Source organism: Nycticebus coucang, chromosome 2 (assembly GCF_027406575.1).
Source record: "Nycticebus coucang isolate mNycCou1 chromosome 2, mNycCou1.pri, whole genome shotgun sequence".
Classification (NCBI taxonomy): Eukaryota; Metazoa; Chordata; class Mammalia; order Primates; family Lorisidae; genus Nycticebus; species Nycticebus coucang.
Window position 1 is genome coordinate 2,233,133 of NC_069781.1, and position 14,865 is coordinate 2,247,997.

Sequence of the window (14,865 nt, forward strand, 5' to 3'; positions counted from 1 at the left end):
AGCTCTCCTGACTCAAGGGACCGGACCTTGCCACCCCTTGGTGGGCTCACCCTGCAGGGAGACACACCCCGGGGCCCACTCACCACTGAAGCCTTCTCGACATGTGCACACGTAGCCGCTGGTCATGTCTTTGCAAGTGCCACCATTAACACAAGGGTTCGATTCACACTCATTGTTGTTGACATCACAGTTTGCTCCACTCCACCCAGGCTCACAGTCACACTTGTACCTGGACGGGAGACCATGCTGCAGGTCAGGTGTGGCCCGAGCAGCATGGCCAGGGCACTCCTGGCTCTGCACTATCCCATGGTCTGATGGAGGTGCCTGTCCACTTGCACCCTCAGGGGCCTCTGAAGTGGGGAAATAGTGCTGACCTTGCCCAAGACTGTGGCAAGAGTTTGGTTCCACATGATTTGAGACAGTGCCCAGTGTAGGGCAGTGGGGGTCCAGAGCCAGAGGCCTCCACTGCTCACTCACTTCAAAGCCCTGGACAGAGCACTGACCCTCCGCAAAATGAGGGCAAGGAGGTCCCTGTTGGTTTAAACGGCCCCAGACAGGCAGAGAACAGCCAGGCACATCACAGGTGTCAACACTCGCTTGTATGGCTACACGAATGTACACTGCTGGGACCACGCAAGGCTGTGCCCTGAGCTGACAGTGTAGAACACGAGGACGTGTAATCTCGGCTGCTGGAGGGCCCACAGGCCTGTCCCAAGCCCTGGCTAGGTGGCTCCCTGGCCGCTCTCCCAGCGGCAGAGCTTCTGAGGGTTTGGCACCAAGCAGTGGACCTGCTGGGCGCCTGCCCACCCCTTACCCATTGAGGCTATCCCGGCAGGTCCCATGGATGCAGGGGTTGCTGTTGCACTCGTTGACCTCAGACAGGCAAGTGGGGTCGTGGTAGCCATCGGGGCAGCGGCAGGTGAAGCTGTTGACGCCGTCCTCACAGGTGCCCCCATTGTGGCAGGGGCTGCCCGCACACTCGTCAATGTCAATGTTGCACACGCTCCCTGTGGGCAGAGGGGGCTGCTCAGGGCCAGTGGCCAGAGCCAGACCCTGAGAGTGCCAGGGCTTGCGGGTGGGCAGCTTCTAACTCATCCAAGCCTCAGTTTCCCCATCTGTTAAACTCTCCCACTCAGGTCCTTCTGAGGTGCCATAAAGTGCTGTCTATGTGACCCATGTGTCTCAGGACCATGGGGTCAGCCAGACCCTATGCTGATGCACATTCGCTGATGGCTCCCTCCCGGGGGCCCCAGGGCTGCGGCTGTTCCTGGCTGGGAAGAATCTGAAGCACGGAGGGGACAAAGTTGAGCAACAGAGGCAAGAGGCACACCGGAGCCCAGCCTCATGACCTGCCAGGCCACCGTGCCCAACAGGGCCCAAACCAGCTCTGACCAGGGACAAGAGGCACATGGGGGTCCATCCTGGCAGTGGCCAGAGCCCCTGCCTTGCCACAGTCTTCAGTAGACCACAGACAGCCCAGGTGGCCAGCCTAACGGCTGGGTCCTTGGGAGCCCTGGGACAGTCAGTGACCTTGAACTTGGACCACAGCCTCACCAGCCCCTCCCCTGGTGGCCGCTCACCTGTGTAGCCCGGCTCACAGACACACTCGTAGCCGTCGATCTTATCCACACAGGTGCCTGCCTCGCAGGGGCTGCTAGCACAGTCATCCAGGTTGATCTCACAGTTGGGTCCTGGAAGGGGTAGTGATAGGGGTCAGCTCCCAGTCCCACCCTGCCCACCCACCGGCCGCCAGCCTGACCAGTACCTGAGGTCCCCTTGAGGCAGAAACAGAGGTAGGAGTTGTCTCTGTCCTGGCAGGTGCCACCATGGCGGCAGGGCTGGCTATAGCACTCGTTGACATTGGTCTCACAGTGGTGGCCTGTGTAGCCCGGCCGGCAGAGACAGGTGAAGGTGGCGACGCCATCCTTGCATGAGCCATAGTGACAAGGATCAGGGTCACACTCATCTATGTTCACTTCACAGTGGGTCCCTGTGTATCCTGGAGCATGGGGAAGCAGACACAGGGGTCTCAGGGCCCACCTAGCCTCACAAATCTCTGTGCAGACCAGGGTCGCATGTCTTATCATGAGACATCCCCATCCCTGCCCAGGGTCAGAACTGCACCATGTTCTTGGCCACTGGACTAGACTGTCAAGGACCGAAGTGTTCCCACCTTCCTGCCACTGCTGAGCCCTGAGAGCTCCCACCGTGCCCCCAGCGCACCAGCCCACACCTTCCGCACACACGCAGACGTAGGCGTTGGGCCCATCTAGGCACTTGGCCCCATTCCTACAGGGCGTGCTCGCACACTCGTCCACATCGTACTGACACAGGTGCCCGGTGAAGCCTGCAGTCGGGGAAGGGTGGTCACATGTAGCGGCACTGCAGTCCCTCACTGACCCCACCAGACCCGAGTCGGGGGCCTGGTTTGGGCTCCAGTGCACCCTGGCCGACTCTAAGTCTCATCTCACTCTGCTCCTATATCTGACTGAGCCCCTTCTGGGGCACTGCTCGGGGGCTGCACCCCTCAGCTTGCAGAAGGGCCTTCCAAAGACCTCCTCCCACAGTGCCACAGGGTTGGGGTAGGAAGGGCAGGGCCAGCAGCCCCCTTCTACTTTGAGGCCCCCCTCTAGGCCCTGTGGGGGCTGGGGACACACTGTGGGTCCCCAGCACCCCTCACCCAGAAGGAGGGCCCCTGCGCCTAGGCTGCCCCCCCCCCGGCTGACCTCACCCTGCCAGCCTGGCCTGACTTTAGGGGAGCCTGAAAACACCCCACCTGCTCATGAGGTAAAATCCTCACTCTCCTGGCTGTGCCTTCCCACCACCAGCCCAGGACCCCACAGGACAGTGGGGCTCACCTGTAGGACACTCGCACTGGAACTCATTGATCTTGTCCAGACAGCGGCCACCGTGCAGGCAGGGGCTGCTGGCACACTCATCCGTGTTGACCTCACAGTGCACGCCCTCATAGCCTGTGGGGGTGGGCAGTGAGGGGCGAGGATGGCCTCGGGCCCATCCACACCTGGGCCCTGCAGCCCCGGCCTAGCACCCCTGGCTGGTGCACCTGCCCAGCTCTGGCCCCGTGCTCTGCTGAGCCCGGCCTCCATTTCCCCAGATACCCTAGGAAGCCACAGCCTCAGCAGGTGTGGAGGCTGCCCCGCCTAGACTTGGTCCCCAGCCCTGCTCCCGGGCAGCACCTGCAGGAGGGGGGCACGTACCCGGCATGCAGATACACTGGAACTCCCCGATCTGGTCCAAGCAGGTGGCATCGTTCTGACAGGGGTTGGACACACACTCGTTGACATCGATTTCACAGCGGGGGCCCGTGTAGCCCTGCAGACACTGGCACTCGAAAGACCCCAGCGTGTTGAGGCACTTGCCCGCGTGCTCACAGGGGTTGGCGCCTGGTGGGGAGCATGGGTGAGGGCTGCTCCAGGCCCCTAGCCTCTATAAGTCCCTGAGCATGCTGCCTCCCCCGGACTGGGGTCCTCTAGGGCAGGGTCACGCTCCCCACACATAGGACTGGGCATCTTCTGGGCACCATCTCCAACAGATTCTGGGTACCCGCCTCAGCCCCCCACCCTGCTGCGTCCCCACGTCTGCCCCTACCCAGCGAGCACTCGTCCACATCCTGGCTGCAGGCTGGGCCCGTGTACCCTGAGGGGCAGGTACAGATGGCCTTGCCGTTGACAGGGTTGGTGTCGCAGTTGGAGCCCTCATTGCAGGGATTGCTGATGCAAGCATCGTTGAGGTGGCATAGCAGGCCTGGACAGAGTGCAGTGCTCAGCGGGCACTGCCCTCCTGGGCCTGGTGAGCCACCCTTAGCTGTGGGCCTCCCCCAGCTCAAACCCTGGGAGGAGCCTCCCCTAGGACCCCACTGAGTGTCCCATCAGATTTACCACTCCCAGGCCCTGAAGGCAGGTGTCCCAGCCCCTCCTTAGTCCAGAAAGGCCCTCTAGGGTCATCCTTGGGGCACCAAAGAGCCTGCAGCCTGTGTCTGAGCAAGGTCACGCAGGTCAGCCTGGCCCTCCTCTGCATCAGGGCCCCTGGGCCAGTCACCTGTGCGGCCGTGGGGACACTCGCAGTAGAAGGAGGCCACGCGGTCATGGCAGGTGGCGCCGTGGAAGCAGGCGGCGCTGGCACAGTCATCGATGTTCTCGCTGCAGTCCTCCCCGGTCCAGCCATTCACGCACACGCAGTTGTAGCTGCCATGGGTGTTGTGGCAGGTCCCGCCATTCTGGCAGGCATTGGGCATGAGCTGGCACTCGTCCACATCTTCTGTGCAATACTGACCTATGGGTAAAATGGAACCGTCAACCCCAGGCAGCTGCCACACCCCAAGCTCTTTGTTCCCCAAGCAATGCCACCCTCTCCAGGAAGCCCCCCTGGCCTGACTCCTCATCCACTGGCAGCCCAAAACACTCCTCTTCTGCACACCCAGCATCAGGGGCTCTACTCTGTCTCCGGCTGTGGACACAGCTGTGTAGGGCACACCTTCACTCCTCACCGCCACCAGGGAGTGAGCCCCATGATGGCAGGGCCTCGCCTTGTCTGTCTGGCCAATTATCCCTGTTCTCAGCTCAATAGCCTCGGGCTGAATGGTGTGCACAAGACTTCAGGCTGGCTTAAAGTGGGGGCCGGTGTGCTGGGCACAGGGGCTGCCTGGGGTCAGGTTGCAACAGCCCAGATGAGCTGACCCCCAGGCAAGGGGCCATCCGGCATGTCGTCCTCAGTCAGCCTGGCACCCTGACCTGGGATGGGGTCTCACACCCAATTCTGTGGGTGTGCAGCTTAGTAAGTGAGGGGTGCTCCCTGGTCACTGCCAGGTACGTGCCTGTCCACTCTGGCGGGCATCGGCAGTTGTAGGTGTTCACGCCATCCACACAGGCACCCCCATTCTTGCAGTTGTTTCCCGGACAGTCGTCAATATTTTCTTCGCAGTTCTGGCCTGTGAAGCCTGCGGCAGGAGCCGGGAGCGGGTCAGCCTCTGCTCTCAGAGCCGAGTCCATCCAAGCCACACTGAGTCCGGCCCTTGCTGGACCCCAGACCCCTGCTCTGGACACACAAGCTTGCCCTTCACAGCCCTGCTCTGGGATGACCCTCCTTTGGTGTCCCTGGGGCCTGTGTCTGTCACCCTGATCTACCCTTATGACCAGGACACACTCTGGTGGCCACAGGGACATGCACACTCTTTATAATAGTTTTATAAAGAGCTAGCAGAGCAGACAGGGACTCAGGAACACAAGGTCCAGAAAGGCTCTGTTGCTCTGACTCCCCAAGGCTCCTGTGAGTGGATGCTGCCCATAGGCTATGGCTCTCAGCAGCACCACCTTGGGGGGCAGCCACAGATACCTCCTCTCAGAGGTGCTGACACTGGGGCTTGGGAGGTGTCCAAACCAGGAAATGGGAGATGTGGGACCCAGGAAGGCCTGGGAGGGGGGGCAGGAGGTGGGAGCCCTCCCCATGGCCTCAGGGGTGCAGAACCATAGCCCTTGGCCTCCCAGGGACAGTGCTTGAGGACTCATCTCTGCCAGAGGCTGAGGACGCCTCCACCTCTAAGCCCAGGGCTGGCCCCTGAGGCGTGGCTCCCACAGCAAGGTCTCTACACGGCCAGTTAGCTATTAATCCATTCAACTCCCACTGGTTCAATGATCAACCCAGAAAGGTGGGTCTGGCAACAGCCAAACCTGCAGCCAGTTACTAATTAATGCCACCCGGGATGCCTGTGAGCCTCCCCTGCCCTCAGAGAACCCTCAGCCTACCAGCCCCAATGGGGCAGAGACCACAGCAGGAACAGGACCATGTGGACTGCACAGAGGTTTGGGAGCGCGCCCCAAGTTGGAGCCTGGAACCCAGTTCCCATCCCTGCTTCTGGTGTGGCAGGACCCTGTGCCTCAGAGAGGGTGCTGGGCTGGGTCAATAGCCAAGGGCCACCCTGTGCATGCTGCAGGGCACCTCTGGAAGGAGGAGAGCAAGGGCTCCTGTCGGCTGGCCCCTCTGCTGGATGGCTGTGACCCTAACCCTGGCCCTGCCAAACAGGCCAGATCCCAGCAAACTCCAAGAGCACCCAGCGTCTCAGAGAGTCCAGGGCTCTATTCCAACTTCGGTTCCCAGTGACTCTTCAGGCACGTTTCCCAGTGAGTCCCTGACTCCTCCAAGGGGAGCTGAGGGCCCCTACGGTGACCTGGGTAGAGAGGCTGCCTAGGAGAATCTAGGTCAGGTCTGGATGGTCCCCAGCCCGAGGAGTTTGGGCAGGTGCCCTGGGTGATCACCTCTCTCATTTCCCCACCCAGAAATGGCCAGACCCTTTGCCATCCTGGCCTCAGAGACTGGCCCACTGCAGGTAGGTGGACTCCACTGGTCTTTCCTCACCCCGCCCCAAGCACCCTGAGCTGTCCTCTGTCCAAGTGGTGGCTCTGAGAGGGCCCAGGGCCCAAAGCATTCCAGTCGCTATAGCCCAATGGTGGGTCCTCCCTTGCCTGAACTGCCCAAGGTGCCTCGGGCCAACTCCACCCGTGTTGCTCACACCCACCTGCCCCGGCCTGCAAGAGCTTGAGCCCTCACCCTGTGTGACTGAACATTAGGTCACATGGCTACCAGAAAGGTGTCTGAACCCAGAGCCCAGAAGCCTGCCACACACAGGGTTCTGCCTTCCCGCCCTCCCAAGGACAAAGCCACCAGGAGTGCCGGGGGAGGGTGGAGAGAGGAGCCATTTGTCCCCACCCCAAGTTCATGCAGTGACTAATGCATGTGGCTAGTGTCTATACACAGAGGTGGTCGGGCCAGCTTGGCTGACGGGGCAGGGATCACACTTCCCCTTTGCAGGGGCTGGGTAGCCCGTGGGTCGCCCTGAGCCATCCAGGTCCTGTGTGCCCCCCAGTAACCAACACCCACCCCCACCTGAATGCCTACCCCTTCCTGCCAACCCGCCAGGTGTACAGCTGACAGCCTGGGGGCTCTCAAACCTCATTATTTTTAGAGCTGCAGCAAAACTGACTAAAGTAAGAGGCATAGCAGAAAGATGGGTACACAGAAGAGGGAGGGGGCAAGAACCACTGGAGCATGGGGGCTGCCCTGCCTACATCCTCCCCTCCCAGGGCAAACAGGGAGGGCCGGTACAGCCAGCCACCACTGAGACCCACGCTCCAACCCAGCTCCCCCAGAAGGCAAAGGGAAGCTGAGTTGTGTAAGCCAGGGAGCTCCTGGGACTGGCACCCGGTGTCCAGGGGACAGCAAGGATGAGGGGTGCTCTTCCGCAGGCTCCCTCTGCTGCCCCAGGAGGCTGAGAGCAGGGCAAGGTAACCCAGGGGGCAGGGCAGGAGTATGGGTATGTCTGGGGACGGCACTCTTGTCGTAAGAGAGGCAGCAGAGGGAAGGTGCACTGGGGGGTCATGGCCCAGCTACTCAGATCATGGTAGACCCCACCCCCAGGCAGAAGTGGGCCAGTGGGGGCCTAGGGTGGGCAGTGCTGTGGTAGATGTCAGGGTGGTTGGTGGGTCCTGGCCTAGCACCTGAACCCTGTGCAGCTTCGTCCTAATGGGCCCCCCATTCCAGCAGGGACCTCCAGGCTCCCCCTATTCTGTTTTGTGGAACCTGCTGGCCACCCCTTCCCGCTCCCCCACCTGGGTCCTCTCTGGGCTCCCACCAGTAACCCTACTCCCCTCCTCCGGCCTAGCAGTGGTGGCAGGGGGGCTTACACAGGCCTGTGTGTGTCTATGTGGGAGGTGGGTATGGCAAGCAGCCCTACCTGGCAGGCAGGCACACTCGTGGGTGACATCCCCCGTGGGGCGGCAGGTGCCCCCATTTTGGCAAGGTGAGGGGCTGCAGGGCACGTAGGGCAGCTCGCAGTTGGGGCCAGTGTGGGTGGCGCGGCAGGTGCAGCGGTAGGAGCCGACCTCATTGTGGCAGGTGCCCCCGTGGCGGCAGAGCCCGGGGTTCTGGCTGCACTCGTTCACATCCTGCCTGCAGGTGGGGCCGTGGAAGGTGGCCGGGCAATGGCAAATGTACGAGGCCTCAAAGGGCAGGCACTGGCCACCATTGGCACAGGGGTTGGAGGCACATGGGTCAGCTTGCTGGCACGACTTCCCTGAGGGACGAAGGGGCGAGAGGGTCATGCCAGCCTCCTGGTCCCCATAGCCAGAGCCTTCTCAGAGGCCAGGAGTAGCCTGGGTACCTCAGAAGGACCAGCCTCAGATCCTTAGAACCCGATGCAAGACATGGTCATATTTCTGCAGATGAGGTCCCAAGAGGCCAAGTGACCACCGATGGCCAGAAAGACAATAACAGAAACAGGTGGTCTTCAGGTCAAGCCCAGCATGTCTCCTCCCAGAGCCCATGCCCTTCAGACTTTGCTGATGGGACAGGGCACAGATGGACACTGAGTGCCCTCTCTCACAGAGCCTAGTGAGGGTTTGAGGCCCTGGGGCCTGCCAGGCGGAGGCCTGGGCTTTGTCAGGATCACAAACCCCATCCCCTCAGTGCAGACGTGGGCTCACATGACAGATGGTGCAGCCGGGCTACTCCCACCCCTTGGGCTGAGGGTCCCCCAATGGTCCTCAGGGAAAGCCTAACCTAGACACCCCAGACCCTCACCTGACCAGCCTGGGGGGCAGCGACACTTATACTCCATGAGCGTGACCAGATCACAGGTGCCCCCGTTGCGGCAGGGGTTGGTGAGGCAGGCATTGTCCAGGGGTGTCAGGCAGAGCGGCCCGGAGAAGCCCAGGAGGCAGCTACAGGTGTAGTCTGCCACACCACCGCGGTCCACCACGTGGCAGGTCCCGGCATTCTTGCAGGGGGAGCTGAGGCATGGGCTGGGGTCCTGGCATCGCAGGCCCACAAAGGCCCCATTGCAGCTGTTGGCAGACATGTCAGGGTGGTCAGTTCCTACCCTCTCCCAACCACACCCACCCAGCCACAGCTGCCCCCAGGCCCTGAGCAGTGAGCATAGCAGTGCAGGCTTCCAAGCCAAGGCCTGATGACCGCTTTGCAGGCAGGGACTTCTCTAGGGGTGACAGAGCCACTGCAGCTAGGCAGAAACTGGTTAACTTCTTGTTAAGTGAATTTCACCTCAATAAAACAGCAAAAGGAGAATGATGGGGTGGCACCTGTGGCTCAGTGGGCAGGGCGCCAGCCCCATATACTCTCTGAGAAAAGTCAAATTTTATGAAGAACAGAATCAGCAGGGTGGTGGATTCGAACACGGCCCCTGACAAACTGCAACAAAAAATAGCCAGGCATTGTGGCGGGGCCTGGTCTCAGCTATTCGAGAGGCTGAGGCAAGAGAATCACCTAAGCCCTAGAGTTGGAGGTTGCTGTGAGTTGTGACGCTACGGCACTCTACCGAGGGCAACAAACTGAGACTGTCTCTAAAAAAAAAAAAAGGAGAATGACGGTTAGTTGGGAGACCAGGCAGGAGGCCAGAGACAGGGCCAAGCAGCGAGAACTGTGTGCAAAGCCTCTTGCTTTGAGGCTGGTCTGCGTCTTTTTCCAGCTGCCCTATAACGAATACCCACTGGGTAGCAGCAGGGTTCGTTGCTTCGTCAACCTCCAACCTCAGTACACAGCAGCCGTGGGAAGTATGACTGTCCTCCCCCCCATGGCTCTCTGGGCATTTTACACCCAGGGAATGCCTGGGGCAGGTGAGCGTCCTTCCCTGCCCACACTCAGCCTGGATATAGCTTCCCCCTTTGGTTTAGTCTTTCCTAACACTCTGCCAGGCAGTCCCTCCAGGCATCAGCACCTGTCATAGCCAGCAGAAACACACACCCCAGGCTCACACAGAGCCTGACCAGCCAAGAAAGGCCTCCTGCCCTGGTCCAGGCTTGGAACCACCTGTTCCTTACAGGGACAGGCGCCGTGTCTACCACTCCCACCCCCACAAGCCACCTCGACCACCTGTTGTGGCCATAAATCACCCACTCCCATCACCTCCCGTCCCAGGGAGAGTCTGGGACCAAGCAGGCATTGCTCTGCCTGCCAAGGTGGAATGTGCCAGGCCGCCCCACCCCCACAGCCCAGGCACGGGCTACTGAATTGCCTGTCTTCTAGGGTCCATCTGGGGTGGGGGCGGCCCCAGGACCAATACCTGAGGCCAGATCCCCAACCACACCAGCCTGCTTGGCCCCCACTTCCTCTGGTCCTGCCTGCCAGCTTATTCCCACCTTTCGTGGCTAAAACCAAACCTACGTGTGATAGGGCGGCCCTGCCCCATAGGGGCTAGGGAGGCAGTCCAGGGCCTGTTCCCCCTTCCCAGAGGCCCGGAAGGCATCTGTCTTCCCTGAAGGCTTTTATCTGTGACCATGGCTTGGGTAGGGAGGACACAAAATGGCCACTCAGCTGACCATCTGTTGCGAGAAGCCAAAAGTCCCAAACCAATTGGCTTAAAGAAAACAAATCATACCCCAAAGGGGGTCTGGGAGTTAACTCAGGCCTTAGCTGTGGCTCTGGCCCAGGAAGGAGGGGGTGGGGACAGCTGTCTCCTCCCAGGGCGGGCACAGTCCTGGAGGAAGGCCTCCCACATGGCCAGCAGCTCTTGGAGCTTCCGTATCCACACCAACCAGCCTCTCTGGGCACCATGGCTCCTGCAAGGCCATACTCAGAGAGTCTGGGGAAGGCAGAGCTGGCTCCCACCACAGGTGGATCTGGTTCCAGGCTGGCTGGGTCTCTGCAGCCTGAGCCACCACTGGGACTCCGCAGAAGTCAGTGGGCTGGGTTGAGCCATGGCCACAAAAGCAGTGCCCTGCCCACCTAATCAATGCCCCATTGTGAGGCAGAGGTTGGCCACGGCTCCACTTAGAGAAAAGGCCCTTTTTGCTTTCCCAGCCACTGACGAAGTCAGCAGTTGTGTGGGTGAGGGACAGAAAGAAGATGCTCCATCAAAGCCAGGTCTAGAGTGGCCATCTGTGCCTCAGGCACACTTTCTGGGTGCCCCTGACCCCAGCAGACCAAGGCTCCAAGAGGTGCAGAGATGCCTGGGTGGGCAAGATGGGCCAATCCCATCGTATTGGGGGACCCCGCACACACTGCCCAGTGCCTGGAGGGGACACCCTGAAGGCCCTGGCCCTGCAGCAATCCCCTGCTCCAGTGTCTGCCCTAGGTGACAGACACTGGAATCCCCAAATGGACCAGAAAGGCTTGCTCAGACACACAGCCCACTCCTCTCCCCAGTGAGGGGCCCATGGCAGAATCAACTGGACAGACTCATCCCAGCTAACGAGGCAGTCCTGTGCTGGGCTGGCAAGAGGGAAAACACGCTCAGCACTGAGGCGGCAGCAGCTGGAGCAAAGGGCGCTGGAGCAGGCGCTGGAGCAGGTGCTGGCCGCTGTGGCAGCTGCTCCCGGCGGGCGGGGCAGGAGTCCCAGCGCTCCCCACAGGGGAATGCCTGGCTGAGAGGATGCATTGTCCTCCACACCCCCACCCTGGGCTCTGGAACACCACAGTAAAGGCACGCTGCCTGAGGGCCTGTCACTGGGCCACTGTCCCCACAGCCACAGTATATGCAGGGCCACGAGGGGCCCCTAGAGGAGGCCCTAGCTGTGGGAGAAGCAGAGCCCGAGTGGGAGGAGGCTCCAAGCCAGGGGTGGGAGTGTGGGCAAGGAGGCCCAGCTCTGGGCAGCTCTCGCCAACCTGGCCACAGCTCAAGTACCTGGAGACAGCCACCTGTTACCTCCTCTCTACACAGCACCTAGACGACCCTGGGAAGGAGGGAGGGACCTCAAGGCTGCACCTCAGTGCACCCAGGATAGCCTCCTCAACACCTGTCCTGGCAGGTGGGTGACAGCAACAAGGACGGGCTCTAGGGCCTGGCTGAGGAGGTCGCACCCAATAGCTGCCTGGCCCCACAGGCCAGGGCTTCGCAGAGTGGCTGACACAACCCCTGCTGACCCTGCTTCACCACCTGCCAAGGGCAGTGGGAAGACCCTTCCAGGGCTAAAAATGGGCCTTCTTCCAAGGTGCGGGTATGAGCCTCCACCTTGATGAGAACTGCCCCGTCTGCCACTGCCCACTCAGGGCCTCCTCGAGAGGACCTAGCCCACGGCAGGAGTGTACTCCACAGGCTCCCTCTCCTTGAGTCTCTCCTAAGGCCACCTGGGCACCTGCCCAGTCCTGGCTGGTGGCAGGTGAGTGGGGGCTGGGCCGGGGACTCCCGCAGACCAAATGGCTCCCATGCCTGCCGCTCCCCCCCACAGCCCCACCATCCCTCTGGCTTTGTCCTCACTTCAGTGTCTCCGCTATGGGCGGGGCAGGGGGAGCTTCTCTGCCAGCCTCTCCATAGAAATGCGACTCCACAAAGCATCCGGAGGCAGATGTTGCCTCAACCTTTCACCCAAGACTAATTCTAAATTGTGCTATTTTCCTTTCTAAGCTAAGCGGCCATCTGCCACTCCCAGGGGACAGATGACAGCTCTCTCCACCCCAAAATGAAGAGGGGGGAAAGGGACCAAGTGGGAGCTTATTTAGTTCCTGCCCTCGAGGAGTTTATGGTCAAGTGGGATGAGCCACAGAGTGTGTGTGGGAGGCTGACAGGGTGGGGTGGGAATCAGCAGATCCAAGCCAGTGGGGTTGGCAGGAGGAACCAGAGATGCTGGGAGAGACTTCATGGGGCATGGGAAGACCCGAGTGTGTAGGGGTGGGGAGAGACTCAGGTGTGCAGGGGCGGTGGGGGACCTGAGTGTGCAGGGGTTGGGGGAGACTCAGGAGTGCAGGGGTAGGAGGAGACTCAGGAGTGCGGGGTTACTGGGAGACCCGAGTGTGCAGGGGTTGGGGGAGACTCGGGTGTGCAGGAGTGGGGGTAGACTCAGGCATGCAGGGGTGGTAGTGGGGACTCTGGTGTGCAGGGGCGGTGGGGGACTCAAGTGTGCAGGGGTGATGGGGAGACTCGGGTGTGTAGGGGTGGTGGTGGGGACTCTGGTGTGCAGGGGTGATGGGGAGACTGGGGTGTGCAGGGTCCATAGGGACTCAGTCCCCATCCTCAGGTGGCATGCTGGAGGTCCCATGTGCCCCCCCAGCCATGCTCAGCCTGCCTAGACAGCCCCCCTCGCCTGCCCTAAGGGCTCCTATTCTGTCTGTTCCAGCCCAACAGGTGTCCCTCAGGGCAGCCCCACCCAGACCCCCATGCTGCTCACTTAAGACCAGTCATGTGGGCTGCCTCCCCCAAAACCACTGACAACAGCCCCCAACCAGGGTGGCCACTGCCACCCAGGCAGCCTCCATGCTGGCTTTGGAGAAAATAGCCCCCCCAGTGAAGGAGGGAAGGGGCGGCCAGGACTGACAGAATGGAGATGGGACCAGACCCCAGGTTGTGGTGTGCCCCCCTAGTGCCTTATGAGGTCAACAGGCCAACTCCATCCCTGGGGGCTTCTGGCAGTGGGGGGATTCTGGGACCTCAGCCCCTTCCCTGGGTGAGGCCAGTCCAGGTCCCCTAGATCCCAATGGGTAACAACTGCCTCCCAAGAAGAGCCAGCTGCCAGGAAACAAGGTGTCCACACAGGCTGGGAAGGGGCTCTGGGGTCCCTCCCTGTGGGAACAGCCAGAGCAGCTCAGCCCTGAGTGACAAAGCCTTGGAGAAACACAAGAACCTCTCCTCACTGCACATGACCTCCCCAAAGCCCCTGGGACAGAGGAACAGAGAACAACCTGCCAGGAGCTTTGTCCCAACGCCTGTCACCTGTGGGAGGATCAGCTAAACTTCCGGCTCCTTTCCCACCTTGGGTGGGAGAGAGAAAGGCAGGGTCTGGAGCAGCTCAGGGTGGGGCTACTGGCTCAAACACCTGTGGTCCCACCTGCCCCAGGGAGCAACTACAGGCAAGGATGGGCCAGCACCTCTGGAGCTGTGGTGACCCCTGGCATGTGTGGCAGTTGGGTGGGGGCTGTTCCCAGGGTGCTAGGGCCTCAGGAAGGAGGAGAGGGGCAGTCAGGGCTGCCGGGAGGTTGGGGTGGGAGGCACCCGAGCAGGTGAGCCACTCCTCAGACCAGTGACAGGGAGGAAACCCTACAGGGGATGCAGCAGGGGGCCCTGGGTCTGAGCTGGGCGGTTGGGCTTTCCGGCCTGAACAGCTGTTCCCAGCACTCTCAGCTCTTTGTCTGCAAATCTTTTCCCCCAGTTGCATCCTTGGGTGGAAGGCGGAAGTCAGAAAGGCTTCCTTCCCTGGCTCAGGGAAGCCCTTTGTGTGGAGGCGGGGAAGCAGACGGCCGTCCTCCCAGGAAGCCACCTTTCCCACGGAGGCAAGGAGGCTCACTGTCCCCACCTCTGATGTGTGTGGGAAGTGGTGTCCTGTCTGAGGGGACAGAAAGGCCCATGTAGGGTCAAGCAACTTCCCGGAGATGGTCCAGGTGGACAGGCAGTGGTGCCCCAAACTGACCCATGTGTCTGGCTAGACCCTCTCACTACCACCAGGGAATGGCCCAGCCAGCTCACAGCCACCTAGGAATAAGCAGTTACCAAAGCATCGCACAGGTTGTCAAACAGTGAAAAATGTTTGTTTGAGGCCCCCTTGCCCTACTGGGGGGATTTCCCACCTGGGACTCTCAGGAATGGAGCCCTGAGCTGCAGACAAACATGGGTCTATGGCCTGCCCAGGCTAACTTGGATGCCACCCACCCAGACTGCCTCTAGGGACCCAGTGGACAAAGTTTGAGGGCCTGTGCCTGCACCACCTGGGGCACTGGACCTCTGTACCCCAGCGTGCACAGACGACGTGCATCTCAATGGCTCAGATGCAGTGAAGGCAGCCGGCAGGCAGGCACTGCTGAGAGGGCTTGATCCAAAACTCACTGGTTAATAAGCCAGCAACCTCAGACTCAGCTGGACACCAAAACCAAAAGGATTCCTGCAACTTTCCACCTCTGCTTGGTGGGCAGATG

General features: G+C 61.1%; 1 protein-coding gene across 2 annotated transcripts in view; it reads right to left on the minus strand.

Annotated features, from left to right (window-relative positions):
• Positions 1-14,865, minus strand: part of NOTCH1 (notch receptor 1) — a 44,595-nt gene that overhangs the window by 17,708 nt on the left and 12,022 nt on the right. The window contains exons 3-14 of one of the 2 annotated variants that reach the window (XM_053557899.1): positions 8,593-8,855; positions 7,748-8,086; positions 4,835-4,957; positions 4,060-4,293; positions 3,610-3,765; positions 3,219-3,404; positions 2,859-2,972; positions 2,234-2,347; positions 1,766-1,999; positions 1,581-1,691; positions 815-1,007; positions 84-229 (exon numbers count right to left, since the gene is read on the minus strand). In XM_053557899.1, the coding sequence (XP_053413874.1) occupies positions 84-229; positions 815-1,007; positions 1,581-1,691; positions 1,766-1,999; positions 2,234-2,347; positions 2,859-2,972; positions 3,219-3,404; positions 3,610-3,765; positions 4,060-4,293; positions 4,835-4,957; positions 7,748-8,086; positions 8,593-8,855 (2,213 nt within the window). Of the gene's footprint in view, positions 1-83; positions 230-814; positions 1,008-1,580; positions 1,692-1,765; positions 2,000-2,233; positions 2,348-2,858; positions 2,973-3,218; positions 3,405-3,609; positions 3,766-4,059; positions 4,294-4,834; positions 4,958-7,747; positions 8,087-8,592; positions 8,856-14,865 lie in introns of those variants that run through there. The other variant, XM_053557906.1, reaches the window with a different exon arrangement.